The following is a 24,434-nucleotide window of genomic DNA, read 5'->3' as shown; positions in this document are numbered from 1 at the left end:
GCTCACACTTTACCCAGAGTAAATAATTAAACCATCAATATTATTGTTATTATTTCTGTAGCATTCTGTTGCCTTTATTGAAATCGATGCCCAACTCGAGCATCTCGATCCGCACCAACGTGGGCTGCCCTTACACATACATTTAATTTAGCTTAGACACTGACTTCACCTCGTACACACGCCTTGGTACATTACACTACGCATTAGAGTAGAGTGTTCCTAGGTTCCTATATACAGAGGTGACCAGGAATTTACACAGCAAAACATTATTATTATGGTTGTTGTAAAGGCAGAAAGAGAAGCCTAAATACAAACGTGTGTGTGTGTGTGTGTAAGTCCCTCTTCACCAGCTCTGTATGCTCCTTGCTCTTGTGTTTCGCTTTGTGTTAAGTGTTTGCTTTGGTGCCTATTCTAAATCTGTTCGTTTCTGATCCTTAATGGTTTCTGATGCAGCTGGTCGCTGCCTCTGATCCTTTGTTGTTTTGTCTGTTAGTAAATTACAAGCTTATATATGTAAGTGCTACTGTGGTTTGCTCGCCGACGCCTCCATTTGCAATGTAGGGCATCTCTGGGCGCGTGTAGGAATCTCTAACTTAGGAGCTAGTGAACTAACATGTAAGCACCTGCTGTGCGCAGGCTTGTGTATTGCATCGCAATGTCATCATCGGCTGTCATCGTTTCGGGTCAATTCAACTAACGCTCCAAAAACGAAAAGAACATAATTCTAAAATGCATTCGCTGCATTCTCAATAAGACTAAGAGACTAAAAAAAAAAGAAATGAAATACGTTTGACCATTAATGGTCCTCCTCGCTGCTTCAATTACTGGAAGGGTGCAAACTGCACCATGTCCACCATGGGCGTTGGAGCTGTTACGCGCGGTGCAATGGCCGGATTGGTAACGGTTATGGGCAGTTCCAGTGAGGTGGGCACACCGCTGCCGTTCGTCACGCCGATCACGGCCAGGCTGTCCTCCAGATTGCCCTCGGCCAGCGGCGAGACGCGACGCAGCTGCATGCCGCCGCTCGGGTTCTCCAGCGTCGACATGATGGGCGTCTGATCGAGCAGGGCGTTCGTCTCGTTGGTGCGCGCCGTTATCGGTGGCGTGAGATGGGCGGCCGGCGGCGGCAGAGCATGCGAGATGTACACCACACTGACGCCCGGCTCAACGACGCCGCTGCTGCTGTCTCCACCGACGCCAACTGCAACGCCAACGCCGCCAGCGGTGCGTGTATCAATATGGAGCATGCCAACGCCAGCATTGGCAGCGTCCACAAAATCAGCGTCGTCCACCACCTGGCTGCCGGCCAGGGCCTGCGAGAGCAGGTCAGTGACGGGCACAGCCATGGCCTCCTCACCGTCCAGCGTCATGTCCTCCACATTAACCAGCTGCAGATCCCGCTCCTGTAGATAGACCTGGGCTGCCTGCAGGATATCGCGTGCATGCAGTACCGCTGTGGTGCTGCCCACTCCGCAAACACCGGTGGTGGGACTTGTCTCGGCAACACTCAGCTCAATGCACGAATCGGGCTGCTCGGCAATGCTAAAGAGCATCGAGGGGTCCAGCTCCAGGCGATGCCCGTTGACGTTTAGCTGCAGGACATTTGATTCCACTTGGTCGTCGTGCAGGGAAAGCTGTCCATCTTCGTTGACGTAGCTGCTGCCAGCCAGGGCACCGCCCTCGGCCACCTGGCTAAGCGGTGTCATTATGCCAAGCGTTTCCACCGGCTCATCTTCGTCCCGGTCGCCGCCACCGCCGGCTTCGCCGTTCTCCGAATCGCTCAGCAGGATTTGAACCGTGGACATACGCTCGACTTCATCCTGGCTTTGGTTTTGATTTTGACTGTGATTTTGAACCTGAAGTAGGTCTGGCTCTGTGTCCGCCTCCTGCTCGACCGGCTCCATGGCCTGGGCCACTGCCTCATCGCCCAGGATGTCAATGTCCGCAAATACAGCCGACAGCGGATGGCCGTCAGCAAGGCGAGGGGGCTCCAGTAGGGCTTCCCGCGGAACTGGCACCAGATGATTCTTCTCGCTGTCCAGGTACAGGGCCACATTGTTCAGCGGCGTAAAGTTATTATTGGCCAGGGAGCACAGCATGAAGGTGTGATTATAGCCGGGTATTGGTCGGGTCATCACTGCGCATATGCGGCCGGCACACAACTGCGGCGTCTAGAAAGACAGAGAAAGAATGATTATTAGTTGCGTGACAGGATTCAATCGATTATTCTAGATACGAACCAGGCTCTCCTGCACCTCCTTGGTCTCGCACGACGCCTCATCGGCCACGTCGAAGCGGAAAGTGCACTCCACCATCTCATTGCTAGGGTTACGCGACCTCCTACGCTGTCTGCGTGGCTCCGGCGGCGTGGCAGGGGCGGCTGGAACCGTTGGCTCGGTTGGTGAATATCGACGACGTTGTTGCTCCCGAAGATCCACCAACTGCTGGTGGGCTTTGGCCACATCCGCATCGCACAGCGCCTGGGCGCCGCCTAGGTGTCCGGAGGCCTTTCTGCCACTGACTGCGGCCAGGTTGGCATGGGGATGACTAACGGCACGACGAGATCCACGATTATAGAGATTGGACGGCAGCACAAGCTCTATGGCGGCCAGGTCAGCGTCCAGGGAATCCTGCGACTCGTCACCTATCGTTGCTTCCGCCTGCTGGTGTTCAAGTATTTCCTCCTCGTTACACTGCCCCTGAGCGTATTGATCCTCCATCTGCTCCACCTCCTCGTTGCCCTGCAATGGAGCTTCTAAAATTGCGTCCACATCTGCTTCCTGCTGCAGCGCATTATCCGGTGGCTCCTTCTCTTCGGTGGAGCGCATCGTGCGGGACCAGCGCTCGCGTGCCTTGCGGCACTTCTCAGCACTCCGTCCACTGACGAGATCGGCCTTGTACTGGCGCAGCAGCTCTTGTTCCCGCTTCTTCAGCAGCACCTCGCGCGGCTGCGACACGAAATGCATGACCTCAGGCGCATGGGCGAGACTGGACTCATCCGGTGATTGGGTGACTTCGTCGGTCATTCTGCTGTCATTGAGCAAGGACTCGGCATCACGATTCTCCTCCGCGTCATAGTCATTCCGATCCAGCTTGTCCACCACAGCCTGTTCCTCTGAAGCCTTCGAGTCCTGCGAATGCTCATCATCTTCTACCTCCCCCTCATGGACCGGACGTCGACTATCGTTGCTGCCCGACGATGAGGACATACTACCAAATGGCTCGTACAGATTGGGCAGACGTATATCCTCCAGAATGAGCACACCACCGCGCTGCACCGGTTGCGTGGCGTCCACAATGGCCGCATGAATCAGACCGGCACCCGACGCGGAGCGCTGCAGCTCGCGCGCCTCCTCTGGCGAGATCACAGCAATGTTTGAGGCAATGGAGCAGCTGTTGCTGGAGCTGAGCACCGGCGAGAGTATGCCACTGCCGTGTGCTCCTGGACTTGAGCTGGGCCGGTTGCTGAGGTGGTTGCTGTTGTTGTTGCTGCTGTTGCTGTTGCTGTTGCTGTTGCTACTGCTGGTGCTGTTGCTGCTGTTGTTACTGCTGCTGCTAGTGGTGGTGCTGCTGCTGTTGTTGCTCAGCTCCTCGGGCACGGGCACTGGAGTTGGCAAGCGGTTCTGCTGGCGCTTTGCCTTGGCCTTCGAGCATCGGTGGTGACGCCGTTTACATGATTCAGTCTTGGTTTTGTGGCGGCGTTTGCCGCATCTCTTGGTTGGGCCGCTCTCGCTGCTATTAGCAATGCTGTTACTCTCAGTCAAGGCCTCGTCCTTGCCATTGCAGAGCTCTGGCTGTTCAGCAGATCCATTGCCGTTGGCCGGTGGCTGCTGGATCTCCTCCTGAACGGCCACCAAGGCAACTGGGTCTTCTTCTTTCGGCGCTGCCACTGTTGACTTGTTGCGCGACTTGAAGATACGCTTCTGCCGCTCCTTGATGGGCAGGCTTAGGTGATCACCGGGTTCTCCCTCAACCTCTCCCTCAATCTCGGCTTCTGCCTCTGCTTCTGTTTCTGGCTTGGGCAAGGCTTCTTCAGCCTCTGGCTCTGCCTGCTCTTCGGCTACGGTCTCGGGCTCCTCGGGCTGGGGATTTACGGGCTCTGACTGCTCCTCTTGTTGCTCAATCTCAGCTTCATCTAAGCTCTGCTGGACTTCATCAAAGCCCATAAAGAGATCATCTGGGGCAGTTGCCAGGGGCTCGGCGGGTATCTCATCCGCTTCACCGGCTTCTGCTTCTGGTCCATCCATCGACTCCACCTCCGAGTTACCCTTGCCATTGATGTCCAAGCGATTGGTCTGGGTACGACGCCGGTAGCTCAGTCCGTTCTGGCCTTCGTTCTGCTGCTGCTGCTGTAGATCGTCCTCCTCCTCGAAGTCAAAGCAAGAAGAGTTGTTGACCGCCTTGGGCGTGGATGTGGATGTGGATGTGGATGTGGACTTGCTCTTTTCGCTTCCATTGGAACTATGATGCGCAGTTGCATGCCTCTTGCGGCGCTGCCTCGGCTCATCGTCCAAAAAGACCACGCTCTCGTTGGAGCTGGCATCGCTGTCCGGAATGACAATGGGCTCGTCTGGCTCCACGTCAAACTCCTGTCGCACCACGTCGCGTCGATCCTTCTTTGGTATGTTGCGTATGCGCTTCTTGGCCGGCGTGCGCTCAGCCAGCATCGGTTCATCGTCTTTCATCTCTTGCGGCTGCTTTGGTTCCTGCTCACCTTCCATTGCTGCTGACTTCCTGCCATTCGGCGTCGAATGCTCGGCGGGCTCGTCTTCCCCCAGAACATCGTCCATCTCGTCGTCGCACCACTCGGCCATCAGACTGCGCTGTAGTTCCAGGGAGCCAGCAAAGTTGTTTTGCTGCGGCTGCTGCGGCTGCTGCTGCTGTTGCTGTTGCTGCGGGTAAATTACTGTCGATGTCGGTGTAACTTCTGGTCGTGGTTTCTTGGGGGCCGGTGGCTCCTCAGGCATTGTCGTGGCCGCCACTTCATCAACCTCTGCATCCAAATGTGCGGGGGCAGTTGCTGGAGTAAATCCAATGGGCGGCGGTGTCGATGAAGGCGATAGTGTTGGTGTTATCGGTGGCGTCTTTGGCTCACTGTTCTTCGGTAGCGTGCGCTTGCGTCGACCTGTGCTCACCGGTGTCTCGGGAACTGCCGTTAGGGTCTTTCGCATGGGATTGCTTCGCCTGGGCACAGTCATTGGCGTCTCACTAGCCGCACCGGTGATAGCAAGAGTCCGCCGTCGGCCGGCACTACGCTTTGGCGTTGCCAGCACCAACGGTGGCGGTAGTTCCGGCGTTGTCATGCCCTGCTGAAGGCGGCTCATGGAGCGCGTTAGACGACGCGGCTTAGCTGGCGGCGGCGGCGGTTGAGGGGCGGGCATTGTGGCTCGCAGCTGGTTGGAACGCTGGCTGCGCGGATCTCTCGGATTCTGAGTGCTGCGACGCGGAGTCTCAACAACAGGCGTCACCGGCACCGGCACCGGCACCGTCACCGGCTGCTGCTGCTGCTGATGCTGTGAGGATGAGCTATTGCGAATGCTACGGCGACGACTTTTGCTCTTGGTTGAGGCAGAGGAACTGGCGCTGCTGGGATGAACAACTCGCTCAATGCTCTTCATCGTCTGCTGGGCAATATTGGCCACACGCTGCTGCTCCTCGTCCGTCAGCGAGGCGTCTACCACAATGGAGACATGGCGCGAATGGCAGCGCACCGAGTTGGGCAGGAAGTGAGTGCTGTCGCGGCTCCGACGCTCCGAAAGATGACGCATATCGAACGCGTTCGTGGTGTTGGCCCGACGTGTCGCCCGCTTTCTGATGCTGCTGGAACTGTTGGTGGTGCTGTTGCTGCTGTAACTGCTGCTGGACTCCATGTGGCCGCGCCGGTGGATGAGCAGTACGTCCATGCTGGTGGTGCGGAAATTGCACATGTGGCAATCGTAGCTGCCATCGACGCGTCGCTCGCGTCTGGGCTCATTGCTGCTGCCAATGTCCATGATGCGAAACGTGGGCTCCGGCTGCTGGAAGCACAAACAAACCCCTAAAATTAGCTTGGAACCTCAGGACAGAGCTAGCTCCTATACTTACTCGATTGGCTGCCGGCGAGGGAACTCCGCTGGAGCTGCGTGTGCTGCTGTTGCGCAGGCTGCTGCTGGTGCTGCTCGACAGGAGGGCCTTGATAAGGCTGTCTGGTCGGGAGGAGGACGACGATGAGGCATGCAGGCTGGATACCTGGTGTGATGTCCCCAGGAATCGTGCCTCGGCGATGGCCACGTCCTCATTAAACTTGTCGCCCATGTTATGTCCATCGGACTTTTCTGCAAAGTGAGTACAAAAACTTTTAGAGATCTTGCGAGAAATGTGATTCAAGCACAACATATAATCTTTTACTGAAGAATATTTATGTATACAAAATATTAACCGACTTAAAATGATGAATAATAAATGATTCCAACTTACTATACTTACTGGTGCCCAGTCTAATGAACTCATCCTTGTGAGCGCATTGAAAGGGATAAATCAGTTTAGCTGATTTGACTTGCTCGCTGTGGATAGATATAATATATTTAATTACAAATATAGAGTGAAAAATCTCGCAACTTACAAGGTTTTTTCGTTGAAGAATGCCACAACGGCAAACGGCGGCCGACTGGCATTAACGAAGCGAAAGTCCTGCGAGGAGGTCACCTCGCCTGGCCACCAAATCTCTGTGTTGTGAATCTTCACCCAAACAACGTCGCCATCCACATAATGCGACTGCTCCGGCTCCTCGTTGCGAAAGCGCGGCATTGTTCCGATTTGTGGAGTTCTGTGTCGCCTCCTGGATGTGACAAATGGATCCTATTGCTCCTGTATGCTCCTGGAGCTGCTGCTGTTCCTCCTCTTAGCGGGCATAAACGCCACTTTGTGGCAGCTGAAAGGTGAAATTGGAAAGAGGAATAAGCCCTGGATTCAAATACAATTCGATAAACTAGGACAGTGTGCGGGACGAGCGGTTTAACCCGAGTTAACCGACCGCTTGACCACATTTTAAATTCAGACCGCCTGCCGCCCATATTAGGAGCACGGTGCATTAAAAATTTGGATCGATTTATTGACAAATGACGCCTTTGAATTTTGGGCAGCCATAATCAAGAAATAAAGGAAATTACGCTAGAATTTACTATACAAAATTCATAACAATTTAATTTTGACTGCGGAATAATACAATAAAATACATAACAAGGCCCAAAAATTATTTTTATTTATAGTACTTTTATACCCTTACAAGGTATTATACTTTCGGAACCTTTAAATCATATATATTCTTAATCAGAATCAACAGCCGAGTCGATCTAGCCATATCTGGCAAAACAAAATATTTTACACATTTTTTTCAAAAATTTATAAGGGGTTTCATCGTTAAAATTATAACAAAAATCGAAAAAAATGTTGATTTTCTTTAAATATTTACTTAAGAATGCAGATTTATTAACGTTCAAAAAACTAACGCTGAAATTAATTCCGAATTAAAATTAATGCATTTTTAACTAAGTTATGCTATTTTTAAATTTTGATTTGTCCCAAAAAAAATATCATATAAAAAATCGATTTAAAAAAATATATCAAAATAAAATGAATCTTGCTGAGGAAAATATAATTTTAATCGGTGAAGGAGTCATTTCCGACCCTATAAATCATATATATTCTTGATCAGCATTAAAAGGCGAATCGATCTAGCTATGTCCGTCAAAAATCAATTTTTTTTTAAATTTTCATAATTTTATAAGGGGTTACATCGTTAAAATTTTCATAAATTTATACAAAAAATTTTAATTTCTTAAAATTTTAAACTGAGTATGCAGATTTATAAACATAATAAAATTGAGTATGCAGATTTATAAACATAATAAAAACTAGCATAAAACTGCTTTCCGAATTAAAATTAGTGCACATTTGACTAAGTTATGCAGTTTTTAAACTTTGATTAATCACAAAAAAATCATGTAAAAATAATATATTTAAAATAAAGATTTTCAGAATCTTGCTGAGGAAAATATAATTTTAATCGGCGAAGGAGTCATTTCCGACCCTATAAATCATATATATTATTGATCAGCATTAACAGGCGAATCGATCTAGCTATGTCCGTCAAAAATCAAATTTTTTCAAAATTTTCATAATTTTATAAGGGGTTACATCGTTAAAATTTTCATAAATTTATATAAAAAATTTTAATTTCTTAAATTTTTAAACTGAGTATGCAGATTTATAAACATAATAAAAACTAGCATAAAACTGCTTTCCGAATTGAAATTAGTGCATTTTTAGCTGAGTTATGTGAAATCAATTACTTTAAATGCTTGTAACAAGTACCTTTTATTACAATGTATCAAACCGTAATTAATTCCCCATTTGAAATCAATAAATAAAAGCAATGAAATATTTTGGTGCCCAAATGCTTCGTAAATCAATGTTTTCAGTTAAATAAAAGAGTATATAAACAATATGGTTGATAAATCATTTCTTTATTTTATTTATTGATTATTTTATAAGTATCTTGTATGTCTTGTTACAATATTTGTTGCACATACAGAGAGGCTATAACTATACACTATATAGTGCATTGGGCAGATGATATACATACATATATACTACATGTTGAGTTATACAGCGTACACCGAGTTGGCAAATGGAATTTGCAAGTTTATGATCTCGATTGGAAACTAAAATAGAGCATAACTGGTATTCAAATATATATATATAAAAATATATATAGACAACGAGAGATGCAGAGATAAAAAAGACACATTAGATGTATAGTGGATAGCATGATATATATATATATATTCGTACAGTGCACGGTACATATTTTTGGGGGTAAAAGATTAAGTGTAACTGATCATCATCATCATCATTATCATCACATCCAACTTAGCTATATAGCTTGCTTCCTGGCAAGTGTAAACAACACACATACAATATATAGTATATAATATATGATTTTGTAAATTTAAGTATACAGTTTGGACATGTCCTCCTAGTAAATGTTAAAAAATGTTTTCGTTTTCGTATAGTTTTTTGTTTTTCCTTTTTGTTTTCGTAAAAGTACATAATAAAACAGCTCAAATAGATCAATCACAATTTTGTGTCGCAGCCCGAAACTTAAATAAAGATAGAGAGAGAGAGAGCCCTCGACTGGAGGCAATATTAAGTAAAGTTAAGTAGTGATGCCCCTACCACATCACAGGAGCAGGATCAGGATCAGGATCAGAGTTGCCATAAGCAGCAGCGCTTCCATATCCAAGGTCCGCTTCAATCGGTTTGCAAGAATGTGTCTGATTGCAATGGATCGGGATAAGTTGAAGTCTTGGGGGGATATCTGTGTGTGTGTGTGTGTGTGGTATCGGAGGTGGTGTAGGTTCCATGCTTAAAGTGTCTTGGATTTCGGATTCGGGTACTGGGGAGGCCGGCGACGCCGTCATTGATGCGCCTGGGCATCGACACGCCCGCCATTGCCATTCGTGGCCGTCGCCACATCGTCGCCCACAATGAGCACCTTGCCGACGCCATCGGGCGCCACCAGCTCGCCGCTGAGTCCGTCCAGACCCGGTTCGCTCACATCGCCGGGTATCTTGGGTTTCGGCCGATGCGTATCCACCGCATCGATGGGCAGCTTAATGTGCTCCACCTTGCATCCGTAGGCCACGGGCGTCAGCTTAATGACCGTGTGCAGCGGCACATACAGATACGGCAGCTCATCGGCGGACTTGTCCAGGAAGTAGGCAAAGAGACAACGCAGAACCGCTTGATGCGATACGACCAGCACGTTACCCTGTCGCTCCAGCTCCATGATGACCGGCTCCAGGCGGGCCACCAGATCCTCGTAGCTCTCGCCACGCGGATACCGATACGCAAACTTGTTGACATCGCGTGCCTTAAACTCCTCGGGGAAGCGCTCCTTAATCTGCTCATAGGTCATCTCCTCACAATGTCCTGCATCGATCTCATTGAGGGCCTTCCAGCGCTCCTGCGGTGCCTTCACATCGGCCACCGTCTGGATGGCTCGCTTCATCCACGATGTCCAAACGCGCAGTCCATCGATCTGCTGCTGGGCAATGAACGTGGACAGGGCATTGGCATACTGATGGCCACGGGCGCTCAGGTTCGAGTCGCCTCCAATGAGGCCGCTCAGGTTATGCTCGCTCTCGCCGTGCCGCGTCAGGTAGATGGTGCGCGGCGTGATATGGATGTTCATCAGGTAGTAGACGATACGGGATTCCACATGGCCCTCGTTGTTGTAGACAACCACCTTCTTGCCGGCATTGTAGACCTTCATGAAGCTAAGATGAGCCTCGGTGACCTCATCAATGGGCTGGTAACGCTCCTCATAGTGCTCGATGCGTTGCAAAAAGTCACGCACCACCAGCTCCGTGTTCATGTTGAGATAATCCGGCGAACTGACCTTCACCTCCAGTATGTTCTGCTCAATGATCATTGGATCGTCACAAATGGATTCCACAAAGAACAGCCTAAAGCCGTGCTGCTTCACCACAATGTCATGGATCAGCTGGCGACGATCACGCGTCGAATTGGTGGCATCAAAGACGGCAATGCTTCCCTGTCCACTGAGCAGCCACTCACAGGAATCGTGGAGCGCCTGATTGGCGCACCTGTTGCGAATGGCCATTGCCTCCTCATTGTCGGCCCGGAAGAACTCGTGCGACTTGTACGCCGTGGTCGCATGACGCCTATACTCGCCCAGGTTGAAGACCCGCGTAGCAATCCCAATCCAGTTGAGGTAACGTGCCAGTTTCTTCGAGATGAAGGTCTTGCCACGGGCCGGCAGTCCAACCATGGCAATCACATGCGGCGTTGTACAGTCGGCTATGGTGCGTTCGCCGCGAATGGGAAATGGCTTGGTCATCACCGTTTCTGAGGTGGGGGGCAGCAGCTTGCGCAGCTCCTCGGACATTACCGAGGGGCAGACATGCAGCTCATTCTCAATGGCCAGATCAGCGGTCTTCTTTAATTGATTCAGCGAGGTGGTGCGCACGCGTAGCGACGGCGACGTGTTGTAGGGCATATCCATGATGCTGGTGGCGGTCACAGAGCGGGCTAGCTGCCTGGCAACGGCGGATGCACCTGCCGATGAGGATGAGGAGGTTGTGGAGGATGCAGAGGAGTTGCTGCTGCTGCTGCTGCTATTGCAGCAGGTGCAGAGGTCCGTGTACGAGGAGGATGGACGGGATAGGAAGAGGGCGGCGGGCGTCTTCTTGCTATGTATGAATGGCAATGGCAATGTTCCTACTTTATCCTCGTCGTCCTTGCTATGATTGTCGTCCTGCTTCTGGTTTGGATTTTGATTCTTATTCTTGGTGCTAGTATTGTTATTGTTGCTGCTGCTGCTACCAGCTGAGGGATCTCCTTGCTGTTGTGGCTGCTGCTGCTGCTGCTGCTGCTGAAGATGAGCAGCTGCTCCTGGAGTTGATGTTGCTGCTGCTGTTTGTTGTGGCGTTGTTGTAGTTGTTGTGACGAAACATGAAATTAGTCGAGTATTTTTACATAAATGTTCTGTTGTCTTGGGTTTTATAGATGAATGAGTTGCGGAGGCGGATGATGGAGATGAAGATGCAGGTGGAGATGGAGATGAAGATGAAGATGGAGCTGCTGGCAGATGCGTTCCAACAATCTTCGTCTTTCTATTCATAAATTGGTGGAGCGGTAGAATGCGCACACGTGTAAAGGCGAGTGGGGGATCTTTGGATTGGGATCACAATAATGGAGAATATTACCTACGGAATTATATCTATATCTGTGTATATAGTGTAGATACAAATATATATAGCTACAGATACACGGGTGAGTGTGTGCGGACCAGTGGACGGATGGATGGCTAATATTTGACTTCTTTGCACTTGACGGTCAAACGAACAACAACGGAATCGGGGAATAAAGGAATGGAGACAAATGAAAGTGAGACTAAAACACAACAACGTGCGTGCTGCGTGGGCGACGCTCTAAGAGAGAGAGAGATAGATAGAGAAACCTAGAGCAAGCGGGCGAGCGAAAGAGGGGGGAGAGACGAGACGAGTAAACGGAAAATAAACTAAAACAGAGCTGAAAACAGAAACGAAATGAGAACGAAACAAAACTAGACAAGAACAGCTGATGACGATCGATTGATTGTGTTCGTTCTTTCTATCGATATCGATATCTCTGCTTTGTGGTGCTCTTCTTCGGCGTCAGGGTTGTCAGGTTGCCAGGTAATCCGGTCTGGATTATAACGGTACGCATGGAATCCCGTTGTTGCTCTGTCTCTGTCGCTAATATCTGCTCTGCAATAAAAGCGAATAAAAGAGAAAGGAGGAGAACAGGGCAAAGCAAAAACAAACAAAAAAAGAAAAAGAAAACAAAACACGAATTTATGGCGTGCACATGGATTTTTGACTGCTAATTAGCGTGTGGAATATTTATGCGTCGAGTACCGGGTATTCCTGAATAGGATTAAGGTTATCGCAGAAAAGTCACCAACCCACCAGGGATCCCCGATGGAAAGTTACCATCGTTAGTTCCAGTTCGAACTCCAGTACCAGCACCATAAACTATCTATATGCGTACAAAAATGCTGTCTTATCGCAGAAAAACCAACAACAACAAGCTCACACAACCTCAGAGAGGGGGCGGAGAAGGCGGTGAGCATATCTGCGACAAGGTCACGGTCGCCAGGCAGGCAAAAAAAACCCACAAAACAGCAGCGGGCAACTGGATAGAGCCATGCATATAAAACTAGCAGGATTAGACTGACGGCAGGTATATGAATTTTGTTGTCAAGGTCTGGCTAGATTTATCACTAGAGATAAATATATAAATTATGGGAGATGGTAGAAAAATTTCAAAGGAGATAAATTACAACAAACAAATTATATTTTTCTCATCATAAAAATTGTCAACATTTATCGCTTTCAATGAGCAAAGTTTTAACAATAAACAAAGAAGATATATCCTCACTGTGAATACAGGTTTCAGAAGGTGACATTTCTCACTCTGATATGGAACTCGCACATTCCCCAACTCCAAAGTTTTTTATTTTTACACACTTACAGGGTATTATAATTTTAGTCACAAGCTTGAAATTAAGTGAAGGAGTCATTTCCGACCCTATAAATCATATATATTCTTGATCAGAATCAACAGGCGAATCTTCCTAGCCATGTCGGAAAGAAAGAAAATATTTCTCGATTTTTTCAAAATTTTATAAGGGGTTACATCGTTAAAATTTACAAAAATTTGGCCAAAAAATTAATTTTAAATTGAGTATGCAGATTTGATAATCTAATAGAAACTAACACAAAACTGCTTTCCGAATTAAAATTAATGATTTTTTGGCTTAGTTATGAGTTTTTTAAACTTTGATTTGCCGAAACTAATATTGTTCTTGTGACTGTATGATTTGTAATTGGTTTTTGGTTTCAAAGCAAACAACATTCTCTTTTCAAGTAAGAAAATGCTATTTAAATATTTAAGCATTTAAATCGCCAGGGAGAAAGTGATGCATAGATCCCAAAAAACGATGGGTTCTATGATGATAACCCACCGCTTTCACTTCACCAATGACCGATATAGCAAAGATGCTCAAGCTTTTTGGAGTATTTATAAGTCTTCAAAAATCCCTGGAAAAATCATCAGAAGTATAGAGGATATGGCAGGGAAACCTCTCTAAAACTGCGAGCCTAAAGTCTTATCAAAACACATCACACATGTTATTGTTTAAAAGCAACCAAAACAATACTTTAGCTTGAACAGCATTTTATCTTTATGTTTGAGTTATGAAATCGATTATTTATGTGTACATATATACTTCCCTTTATGACACAAATAAAAACTTGTTTAGGTTAGTTTTGGGTTATAGAAGTTCGATTGTTATAAGGTTTATGGTTACCAATAACGAGTGGTGTATGAGGCGGAGGTATGGTATGGTATGGCAAGGAGACTATTATTACCTGCAGGAAACTGGGTACTCTTGCCTGATGACTGATGGAAACTGGCAAGTCAACAGCGGGACTACGACTGGGTTTGGTCTTAGTCTGGAGCACTGGCTAACCGGCGAGCAGAGCGAATTTAAGGTGAAGCAGACACAGCGCTGAACGCTCAAATACTGAAAAAACTAGCGACGCTGTCTGAGAACACCGAACGTTTTGCCGGCAGAGCGTTTCGCGTTTTGAGAGCAGAGGCTTCAGAGGCAGCGGCGTCGTCGTCATCGGTTTGGCGTTAATAGCACGGAATGTACCTGTAACATTGACGACAACGACAACGGCAAACGGACTTTTGTGCCTCAATTCAGTTTCGGAAAAGGGAAGTGGGAATCGAATGTTTTCAAAACTGCGCAGCTACAGTCCCACCTCTCCAGAAGGAAACATACCCACAACAAAGTCCCGGTAAGTTCAACTGGTTGTCTTCTTCCTTATTTTGTCAACAGAGATGAGGAAAGTCTTAACAATAGGGTCCAGTCAGAGCAATTTGAAAGGAATCTCATTGGAGCTCTTTAAGATATTACAAATATAAATATTAAAAGGGGAAATTACCATCAAGCAAAGGTTACCCTTAGGGAAGCAACACTGTGCCTGTAAATTGACAAGAGACTTGAAAACCAAAGCTGCGCTGCTCTGCGACAATTGCACAATAACACCAAGATGCTTCTCCGGTTCCTGGATCGCAATTGACATTGGAGGCTGCCGAGGCAAAGTGCAGCTCCTCCTCAAAAACCTCACGTGTTTGTCCACAAGTTCGAGTGATCGAATGCACACAGTACACACCATTTGAAGGCAATTCAAGTGCAAATAAAAGGAACTAAAAACCCAAACAGTAAACAGTCTGGAAGGGTGTATTGCACTTGTTTTGCCTCTTTGGATCGGCCAGATTAATCGTGCACACGTGCGTCATCATCATGGGGCTGATAGAAGCAATCATCGATAGCAGCATCTCATACACAACTGGTCCATTTGGTTCGCCCAAGGTCGCGAGCAGGAGAATCAAACACATTGCTTGGCCAGCTTTGCCGGGTTGAATGATCACGCACACGAGACGTGCATTGCCGGGAGCACCTGGATCGCCGATCTGTGATCTGCTACGTATGTACATATATCATCCCCCTCCCCCTCCCCCTCCCCCTCCAATCTTTAATCGCTTTCTTATCAGCAAACGCTGGGAATTTGAGGCTCCAAGACCTGTTCCCTTTCCCGTCCCGCTTTTGATTCCCATTCGCTTTGTCTGATTTGCGTATTAACCAGAGCAGATATTATAGTTATTAATAATACTATCAACATTCAGATTTCTGCATTAATATGCAAGGAATGTTACTTAATTTAATAGTAAGCTCAAGACTTGTAATGCTGGCAGAGAGATACTTTTAGCATTACAAGAATTTTATTTCAGATTATGAATTACAATCTAAATAATCTCTTTCATTATTTTGTTATTTTTCTGCAATAAATATTGCTGCTTCCGGCCACTTGTTGTGAGCTGGAGCAGATTGAAATTAATAACGCAATATATATTTTGTTAGTTTCATAAATAAATAAGAATAAATTTCGCCAATATGAAAACACGTTTATAAATATACGTGAGCGGACGATTAATGGTACAAGTAATCAGTGTTATTAAAAGATAATGCAGGGCGGCTATGTGATTATTAATCTGTTTGCGATTTACAGATAAGTTAAGCCATACTCTGTCTTAAATAAATGTTTCCTATTTGCTTTGGTTTGCCACTCTCTAAAGTACCCCAAATAAATTTTTGTTTGAGAGAAATCTAATCTAAAGCGAATTCTGATGCAAGCTTTTGAGGTCTGCATTCATTTTGTAATTACTTAACTCAAGAAATTAATTGAAAGGTTTTCTATAACTTCCAAGAGTAAAAATCCCCCCAAAAAGTGAAAATTCTTGTATATTATATGACAAATGTATTGCAAATGATTAAATACACGATTTCGTCCCGCCATGAGTGTGTATTCTGGTCACTGCAATCGCTTTTACAAGTTCAGTGTCACAAGCTATGATTCACGGGACTTATCAGTGTACGATCGACGCCAATTGGGGCCTTGCAAAAATGAGCAAGAATCCGCAACAAACCATCTTTTGCGACGGGCAATGGTCGGTCGCATGTGGTACAATCTCAGGCCGCCTGGCTGATAATCGCTTGGCTGTCGCACTATCAGACACAGACACATCCAGGACAACCAAAAATAATACCAATAACAACATTGTCGCAGGCAGCAAGCAGCGTAATTATCGTTGACATGAATGGCCGACGACGGACGGACCCAAGCTGATAAGACACACAGAAGAACGGGAACGGAACGGAACGGATCGGAGCAGATCGGATCGAAACAAAACAAAAGCCAAAGAGAGCCGACCTGGGTCCGAGAGTTCGATTTCCAGTTGACGTATAATGGCAATATTCTTGGGTGTCGCAAATGGCAAAACCTTATCACTACTGACGCCATCGATCACTGACCAAATATCCAAAGCAGAGAGCAGAGAAAGGAGAGCAGAGAGCGGCCCCGAGCACCTCTTTATTGCTACTCTCCAGGTGATATCTTTATGACATGTGTGTTTGGTATGGGGCCTGGCATGACCAAGTGTGCATGCGAGTTGTGAGTGACGAGTGGTGACGATGATGCTGTGTGGGGGTTGGATGCCAACTTTCCTAACCAAACGGCTCAATCGGTTCGTTAAAAAGAAATCACATTTGCCACGATTGGGAGTGAGTCAGTCGGGTCGCATTGAGTCACAGTCTGCAGAGCCACAGAGTCGTCACTAGTAAAAACTTTTCAAATGTATCTTTTTCGGCAAAGTGCTTATGGTTTTATGGTCATTATTCGCATTTTGACGAGTACCTCAGAAGTATATACATTTTCCCCCAAACAAAGACGTCATGAATATCTCTTTTCGGTTCGTTTTACATCTGCTGGGATCTGTCAAACAGTTTTGCCAAAATATATATACAAAGATCATAAAGACGTGCATCATACTGTATGTAGTATTTTTTAATATAGAAAGAAATGTATAGATTTTACCTTATAGACTCAATATGAAACTAACTATTTACTAGAAGATACATTGCTATGCAGGGTATTCAATATTTGAGATATAAATATTGTTGTTTCTCCTTAACTTGTCCTGATTGCGGAATGGAATGTGTAAATATATTTGCTTTTAGTGCTGCAACATTAATGTTATAGCTTGAAAGCGGGCTCTAAATTTATTTGAATCCAGATTTGGCCAGCAGTTATGTTCCCGAAGACACCCATTTTCCCGCAGAAATTCGGTTGCAGGTTGAGGATGTTTGGGCACATCCCCAAATGCCGATCAGGCCACCTGACCAAGGGGCTCTCGAGCCACGCCTCGGACCCACCGCACACACATTGTAATTGCGACTTGCGAATCGCTCTAATGGCACTCGTGATCGCCTAGCGAATGTTTGCTATGATTGAGTGTGCTTTTTTGTGCTGTGTAGTAGGGTGACTCAACCGCCCTATTTCTAATAATAATAAATAAATTATTTCTAAAAAACTGTGAACTGAATTTAATTATCAGTCAATTATTTTGTAAGTTCGATTTCTAAAGTATGCTGATAATAGCAAATTTCTAATAAATTTATAAACATCTGTTGGTTTTTATACTCCAGATACCACATATTAAGGCACTTAAAGCTATGTTAAGCAGTGTTTCTGCTTTTAAATTGAAATGTAACCCACACCTATTAACGTGAGAACAGGTAAACCCATTGTTTTATGGCTAAAACCCTCCCAAGATAAGCCCACTTTCGGTTTCAATGCCATGTGCAGGCCAACGACGCTCAAAAGGGCTAAAAATTTAAGCACCCAAAGCTTTCTAGCAAAACAATTGGGAATATTGAAATCTTCTGCGGAAGTTTGCCGAAAAATGCTACGACTTTCACCCTGAAAACTAACAAAAAATAAATTAAAATAAAACCGAAAAATCGCATTAGCAACAATGTGGCAGAAAGTTTGATACCGTAAGACATAGACCGATTACAGTTTCGATTTACGGGGGCGCTAGTAGCTACTATATCCCAAAACAAACGGAATTATAAACAACGGAATGTGTAAGGGGAGGAGACCGAGCCCTCAAGGCCAAGAGCCAGTGGCGGCAAATCGGGGGGTGGTGGTGGTGGTGGTAAGAGTCCCAGTCAGGTGATACGGAACAAAAAGTGACAACAACATTTTCTGTGCTTGCCATTTTTCCGGTTCACAAAGGAAAATTACGAAAAATTAAGGCAGAAAAACTAGAAAACTAGCAGCGGCTGGCGGGCCAGTCGCAAGGCGGAAAGGAAATTCACAAAAATAGCAGAGATGCCGAAGCAGAATATATTTGAAAATGAAAACAAAGCGCTGCAAACACACAAACACATGCAAAAAAAAATAACATAAAATAAAAAAACGTAAAATAAAGATGATGGGAATGTGATGGCAATGACGAGATGTCTATGACAGGAAGAGAGCTAGAGAGAGATGGCTAGAGATGGTGGCTGCCGGTGACGGCAATGCTGCATAATACACTTGAAAGCCGGTGCAAAGGAGACAGGAGAGAGTGCAGGAGAGAGCAAAGAGAGTTGGCTGGACTTCAGATTAACGGTTGACCAGCACCAACACTAGCACAAGTGCAACAAGCACAAAGAGCAGTTGCAAAGAAATGCTTTTAATCTTCGCTCTGCTTGTCTTAAGAATTTTCGCTGTCTACGCCAACCTCTCAAGTGTGTTAATAAGCCAAAAAATATAGTAATTGGGGGAAAAATGTCATTAAACCTATATTAAATGCTAAAACACGCGATACCAGGTCAGCACTATTTTGGAGACTGCTGCAGCAGCATTGCAACGTGGGTGAGTGAAATGGAGGCGGGGTTTCGGATACGAATCTGTTCTATATATAAATACGTACACAGCAGCACGGCGGCGGTGGTGACAGACGGAGAATCCGCCGGATCCTGGCTGGAGTTGCGGCCGGGAGTCGGGTTCGAGGAAATGCCGTAGCGCGGCGACGTTTCACAGCACTGGGCCATGGCGCCCCGGAATGCAAGCAGTTGTGGCGCCGCCAGCAAGGTGTGCGTCCCCGCCCCAAAAGTTACAACAAAAATGGAACGCCAACAACTGGACAGGATCACGCGGAAAACACAACAAAAACAACGCAAAATAACACAATAACAAAAAAAAATCACAGATCAACGGTGAAGCGCGCAATGGAACGCTGCTAATTTGTTGTTTTTGTACGCAATAAACACAGCGCGCGCTTGCTGGTTCTGGTTCTGGTTCTGATTCAGATTCTGATTCGAATTCCGATTCGAAGAAAACAAATACGAATGCGAGTGAAGCGAGCGAGCGAGCAGCGAGGAAAATGCGAGCCGCCGTTCGTTCAGTTCCGCACACGTCGCTCGACAAAATCGGAATGAGCAGTGAGCAAGAAAGCAGAAAGCAAAGCTGGCAAAAAAGCTGAGCAAAAAGAAAAACATACAACGGCACGCGAGCGATCCGATCGCCGAGCGGTAATCGGTAAGCGCTATCGTTTGTCTATGCAAGGGATTACGAGCGGTAAAGGCAATGGGCGACACCGCGGCAGAGTAGCGGTAAAAATTGCAACAACTTCGGTGAAAGCATTAGGACAGCTTGGCCAGAACCCTTTAATTACCACTGCTGTACGGTGTAATAACTGCTTTGGCTGAACCCTTGATCTTATGCCAATAACTGTTTAACCTTAACCCTTAAATTTATTCCAATAATTGCAGCTTTACTTCCATTGCATCTATTGCTTTTATACCCTTGCAGGGTATTCTTGTTTTAGTCAGAAGCTTAAAACTAAGTGAAGGAGTCATTTCCGACCCTACAAACCATATATATTCTTGATCAGCTTAAATTCCTGAATCGATCTAGGCATGTTTAAAAGAAAAAAAAATTTTAGAATTTTTTTTAAAATTTTTTAAGGGGTTACATCGTTAAATTTATAAAAAATATTTTTAAAAATTTAATTTTTTTTAAATCTAAATTGGGTATGCAGATTTATTGAGCTTATAAAAACTAGCATAAAACAGCTTTCCGATTTAAAATTAATGAATTTTTGGCTTAGTTACGAGTTTCTAAAAATTGAATTTGTCGAAAATATTGTCATACGATTAAATTCGAAGCTATATGCTGCTGACCCCTGCTGTGCGAAGACTGGGAGACTGATAAAAAGGGTTTTAACTGTCTTGGGACCCGCAAAAAAAGCCCGACCCCACCGCAGGTTGCGATATGTGCACGCCTTTGCTCGGTGTGCGAGCAAAAATTGCGAATGGCAGGGACAACAAATTATTCTAATTGAATTAACACATTATGCGATAGCCAACACAAGTGTTTGCCATCGTAATTTCCATTTATTTTTGGTTAAACGTTCTATCACTAGTGTCATGTTCCTTTGAAAATTTTCATAGAAAACGTGGAAAATGCCTCAACTATAATTGTCGAAAGATTATGCGATAGATATTTACGATGCGAACTCGATAAATTAGAAGTGTGATAATTTGTGGTGCTACCATGTGATACTAATCCTGTAAATTCCTACGCTTTATACGCTTAATGTCTAACTTAATATACATATACACATATCTAAAGAAAATAAGTGTATTACGTCAATTCTTACAGAGCAAGTTCCACTGTAGTGGACAGACTAATGAAAACTGCAAACTGCGAACAAACAAATCGGAAAGGCGGCGTCGCAGAGACAAGTGTAAAAATGCTGCCATATCTGGTGAGCGCCAGCTGTGAACGGACAGACAGGTGGACGGACGGCTGCTGCTGCTGCTGCAAGGCATTCCAAGAGTTGATCACGTGTTTCGCTCTCCTTTTATTTACCTTTGCGCAGATCCCGATCCCCCTGCATTTGTAATATGTGTACATACATACATATGTACGAGTCGTTGCGATTATAAATAAACCCGCTGAGCGCTATCATATGCCCCACTCAATGAGCGCGGCGGCGACTTGGGGGATAAAGAAGGGAACGTCCGATAACAACAGCAACAGACACGATAATAACAACAAGTGCGAATGCCACTGTTAAAGTGAGTCGACAATAAGATACTCTGTACTTAACTTAACTTTGAATAGGTATTAATTATTGTTTTTAAATGCCATGTAATGTTTCAAAAAATATGAACACCTACATCCAAACATATGTAAGATCGAACAGAATTCAAAATATGTTAGATCCCATAAAGATGTCGCTATTTGTATAAATTTATATAAATAATATGAAAAGTAGACTAGACAAAAATCAGCGGCAGACAAAAGGAATTTGTGGATTTAGTATTTGCATCTACATATATAATGGTAAACATCGCCAAGGCCATAATCCTCTTTTTGGCCTTTAATTTATTAATTTAAATGTTTTTATTAAGAGACCACCAACCGTTTAAACGGACATTGTTTATAGAATTCAAATTAATATCTTTAATGAACTCACGTTGCTATCGTTCCGCTTCTCCCATTTATGTTTTATTAATTAAAGAAGCCAGTTGCAGTTGTGGGACCTCAGAAGCCCAAGATTACATGTCCTACTATAATTGAATTTTTATTCCCTAATTGCTTTAAGAAACTCACATGCGCTGGAACATACGAATATGTAAAGGGCTTCTTCATTTGAACAGTATGCCATGAGAAATTCAGAAGCTTTTGGAGACCTAGGAAACTTGCCCCAAACTCAATGTCAGACTTGGCCCTCTTAAACAGTTGGCGGTTTCACACGTTTCCAAACGTTCAAATTGTTTTTCTTGTCCCACTAATTAACGCGTTTAAGGATTCAATTATAATTTTACCTCACTTATAATTTATATCAATAACTATAAAGATAGCAAGCTTCGATAAACCTAAGTTTATTTACCCTTGCCATTTGCAAGTTATTTTTTATACAGAAATATCAAGCTTATTTTGTCTTATGTTATTCGTATTGCATGTTGGCTTATCTTTAGATTTTTTTAACATTTAGCAACATTAACAGCAGTTTGTAAAAATCATTCCTGGTCTGAATAAGTAGCAACAATTTCCAAAAAATAAAAGTATCTAAAACCCGATAAACTATAATATCCGGCTATCGTAAAGGCAGAATCGATAGATTAGTATTCATAGACCTCTGGCAACCCTATTACGAATGGGGTGCACAAAACAAAGACGGAAAAAGCTCTCCCAGCAGCACAAATCACTGCGCGGCAAAATGCAACACTGTTAAAGCTGCGCAGAGCAATGGCGGCCTCCGTTGCCGTGTATGTGTATTGTTTGCCTGTGTGTGCGAGTGCCGCACGCTGAGTAAATGTATGCCAGCTCCATCACACCGGCCAGCTGTCCGCCCGTGTGCGAGAGAGAGCGAGTGCTGGCAAAAATGAAGAAAAGAGAAACGAGACACGGCCAAAAAAGGAGCAAAAACAATTGCGTAAATGTGTTCCTTCATTCAGAAACCCCCGAAAACTGTTACTTTCTTCCGTCTTTCACATACCGAGTAAGAAGCCAAAAGCACACACGGCGATCTCCGTTTGCGACGAAAGCAATATACAAAACAAACCGATAACAATAAGTGCACTCGCCAAACAGAGCAGAGAAGGTGGAATGAAATAAAAGTAAAAACAAAAATAAAGAGCGCAAGCCCGAGCGACGACACGCTACTGGTGTTAGTATCCCTCCATTCTGCGGGTATGAGTGTGCTTGCGTGTGTGCTTGTATGAGTGAGTGGGTATGCGCGTGTCATAGAAAGCATAGGCAGAGGAAATGGGAAGGGGGAGGGGAACGGTAACGAAACAGAACGCTTTGAAATGCAACTTTTCCCTACCTGCGGATTTTCAATTCTCACGCACGGGCAAGGTGTTGTTCTTGGGAACGCTTTTCTTTCGCCCAAATGTAACAATTCACGTTTCACTTGTCCTGGTTGCCACAGCCAATTCACCGCGTATTCTGCGCCTCAATTCGTTCGCTTATTTTGCTTTGCCTCAGTTCTTATGTTTCTTCGTTCTGCTTCTGTTTGGGGGTTGGCCAACACTTTTTTAGCGAATGTCGTGTCTGGTGAGAGCTCACAGAACCGACACGACGCGACTTGTCGGCGGTGGCAACACAGCAGCGGCAGGAGAGACAGTAGCAGTGCTGCCGCTAAAAATCCACTTAACACTTTTCATACACGCTACTCCTTTTTCGCAGCTTCACTTTTCACAGATGTTTTCACTTTTCTTTTGGCTAACGCACACACACATACTTTCTCGATCTACTTCGTTCTGCGGCATTGGCTCTAATCGGCTGGCTGTTGCTGTACTGTTAGCGGTTAACAGCGCTGCAGACGTCGAAGTCAACCGATGACGATACACGCACACACAGAAGGCAAGAGTGTGTACTTACATAAAAACATACATACTTATGTACATATGTAACCAGTCGCGAGAAATTAACTTAGCTTTACCCATTGCAGGTTCAAACTTACCGCTTCTCCAGTACAGCGACTGGCAGGCATGCTGCTAAATATGATGCTGTTGTTCTTGCTCCTTATTGTTGTTGTCCGTTCACTGCAGCTCCTCTGGTTACACTTTCTCGCTCGCACACACAAACACGCACGACCAAAACTCTCAATCGAAACACATAAAAAAAAAAAGAAAACGCAGCGCGCTACACACAACAAATGCCCGTTCGTTCGTACGCTTGTGTGCGTGCTGTTGTGATACTGATTTAAATACACAAATACATATGCAGGGGCGAGCGAATCGAGAAAACGTATCCGAATATTATATATACATGTACATCTGCTATATATACTTTTGATTTTTATGAGCGCGCTTCGCTCCGCCAGAATTGCATTAGGAAGACGGGCACACACGGGGCGGGGGATGCACTTGGTCGGGAGCTACTGTCCTAGTCTCCGTCCCTGTCCCTCCTTTGCGCACTGCCCGCTGCAGTCGTCGTCCCCTTGCGGCCGCCTCCACAATTTCAATTGGAAACCGAGCGCGGACGCAGACGAAAAGAGCGAGAAAAACCGAAACCGACGACGACGGGCGGATCTGTTATAGCACAAACACGTTTTATTTAACAAAATTTGCAGACATTTCCCGTCCTCGTATTGGATTATAAACACAAAAAAAAATTACTTGCAGACGAATTAGAAAGACAAAATTCTATTCTAGAGCTGTCACAACAACGATGACACCTATCGATTGGTCGCAAGTTCGATTGTTTACAGACTATCGCAAAATGGATAAATACCGATTAGTCCCATTTTAAATTTAAAATAATTCCCCTTTAGCTTAATTGTCACACTAAATATAGGTAACAACTGCTCTTATTTTGTATTCAAACTAAAGCGTTTTGAGTTTTATAAAGCTATTATGCTCCGAGATTTAACCCTAATATTTTAATTTCTTGTATTAAATACCCGCG

The 24,434-nt window shown here is 45.3% G+C and overlaps 2 protein-coding genes and 2 long non-coding RNA genes across 14 annotated transcripts; 2 read left to right on the top strand and 2 right to left on the bottom strand.

The window, feature by feature from the left end:
* Window positions 1-40: 40 nt before the first annotated feature.
* On the bottom strand, window positions 41-24,235 carry LOC110180145 (uncharacterized). 2 transcript variants are annotated; one of them, XM_020947791.2, is made up of 6 exons: window positions 23,488-24,235; window positions 6,602-6,910; window positions 6,457-6,542; window positions 6,085-6,314; window positions 2,241-6,017; window positions 41-2,171 (listed from the first exon to the last, which is right to left on the bottom strand). In XM_020947791.2, the coding sequence occupies exons 2-6, from the start codon at window positions 6,784-6,786 to the stop codon at window positions 822-824; spliced, it is 5,628 nt and encodes a 1,875-aa protein (XP_020803450.2). In that variant the 5' UTR covers window positions 6,787-6,910; window positions 23,488-24,235; the 3' UTR covers window positions 41-821. The 2 variants fall into 2 exon arrangements, with proteins under 2 accessions (XP_020803450.2, XP_020803451.2); XM_020947792.2 differs by having other exon boundaries at window positions 6,466-6,542; window positions 23,488-24,206.
* Window positions 8,484-23,425, bottom strand: Pfrx (6-phosphofructo-2-kinase/fructose-2,6-biphosphatase). 10 transcript variants are annotated; one of them, XM_086837450.1, is made up of 3 exons: window positions 22,849-23,032; window positions 11,772-12,314; window positions 8,484-11,478 (listed from the first exon to the last, which is right to left on the bottom strand). In XM_086837450.1, the coding sequence occupies exon 3, from the start codon at window positions 11,066-11,068 to the stop codon at window positions 9,458-9,460; it is 1,611 nt and encodes a 536-aa protein (XP_086693576.1). In that variant the 5' UTR covers window positions 11,069-11,478; window positions 11,772-12,314; window positions 22,849-23,032; the 3' UTR covers window positions 8,484-9,457. The 10 variants fall into 10 exon arrangements, with proteins under 10 accessions (XP_086693576.1, XP_086693574.1, XP_020803456.2 ...); XM_086837448.1 differs by lacking the exon at window positions 22,849-23,032 and adding an exon at window positions 13,980-14,199 and having other exon boundaries at window positions 11,772-12,309; XM_020947797.2 differs by lacking the exon at window positions 22,849-23,032 and adding an exon at window positions 13,980-14,199 and having other exon boundaries at window positions 8,484-11,475; window positions 11,772-12,309.
* LOC147642976 (uncharacterized) lies at window positions 14,823-15,581 on the top strand. Its single transcript, XR_015272711.1, has 2 exons — window positions 14,823-15,107; window positions 15,175-15,581. It is a non-coding gene; the product is annotated as an uncharacterized LOC147642976 (long non-coding RNA).
* On the top strand, window positions 18,947-20,995 carry LOC147642975 (uncharacterized). The gene is made up of 2 exons (XR_015272713.1): window positions 18,947-19,547; window positions 20,673-20,995. It is a non-coding gene; the product is annotated as an uncharacterized LOC147642975 (long non-coding RNA).
* Window positions 24,236-24,434: the final 199 nt, after the last annotated feature.

This window comes from Drosophila serrata, unplaced genomic scaffold, assembly GCF_035046125.1.
Source record: "Drosophila serrata isolate PLE 108 unplaced genomic scaffold, ASM3504612v1 contig_310, whole genome shotgun sequence".
Taxonomy (NCBI): domain Eukaryota; kingdom Metazoa; phylum Arthropoda; class Insecta; order Diptera; family Drosophilidae; genus Drosophila; species Drosophila serrata.
This window is presented reverse-complemented; position numbering and strand designations above follow the sequence as displayed.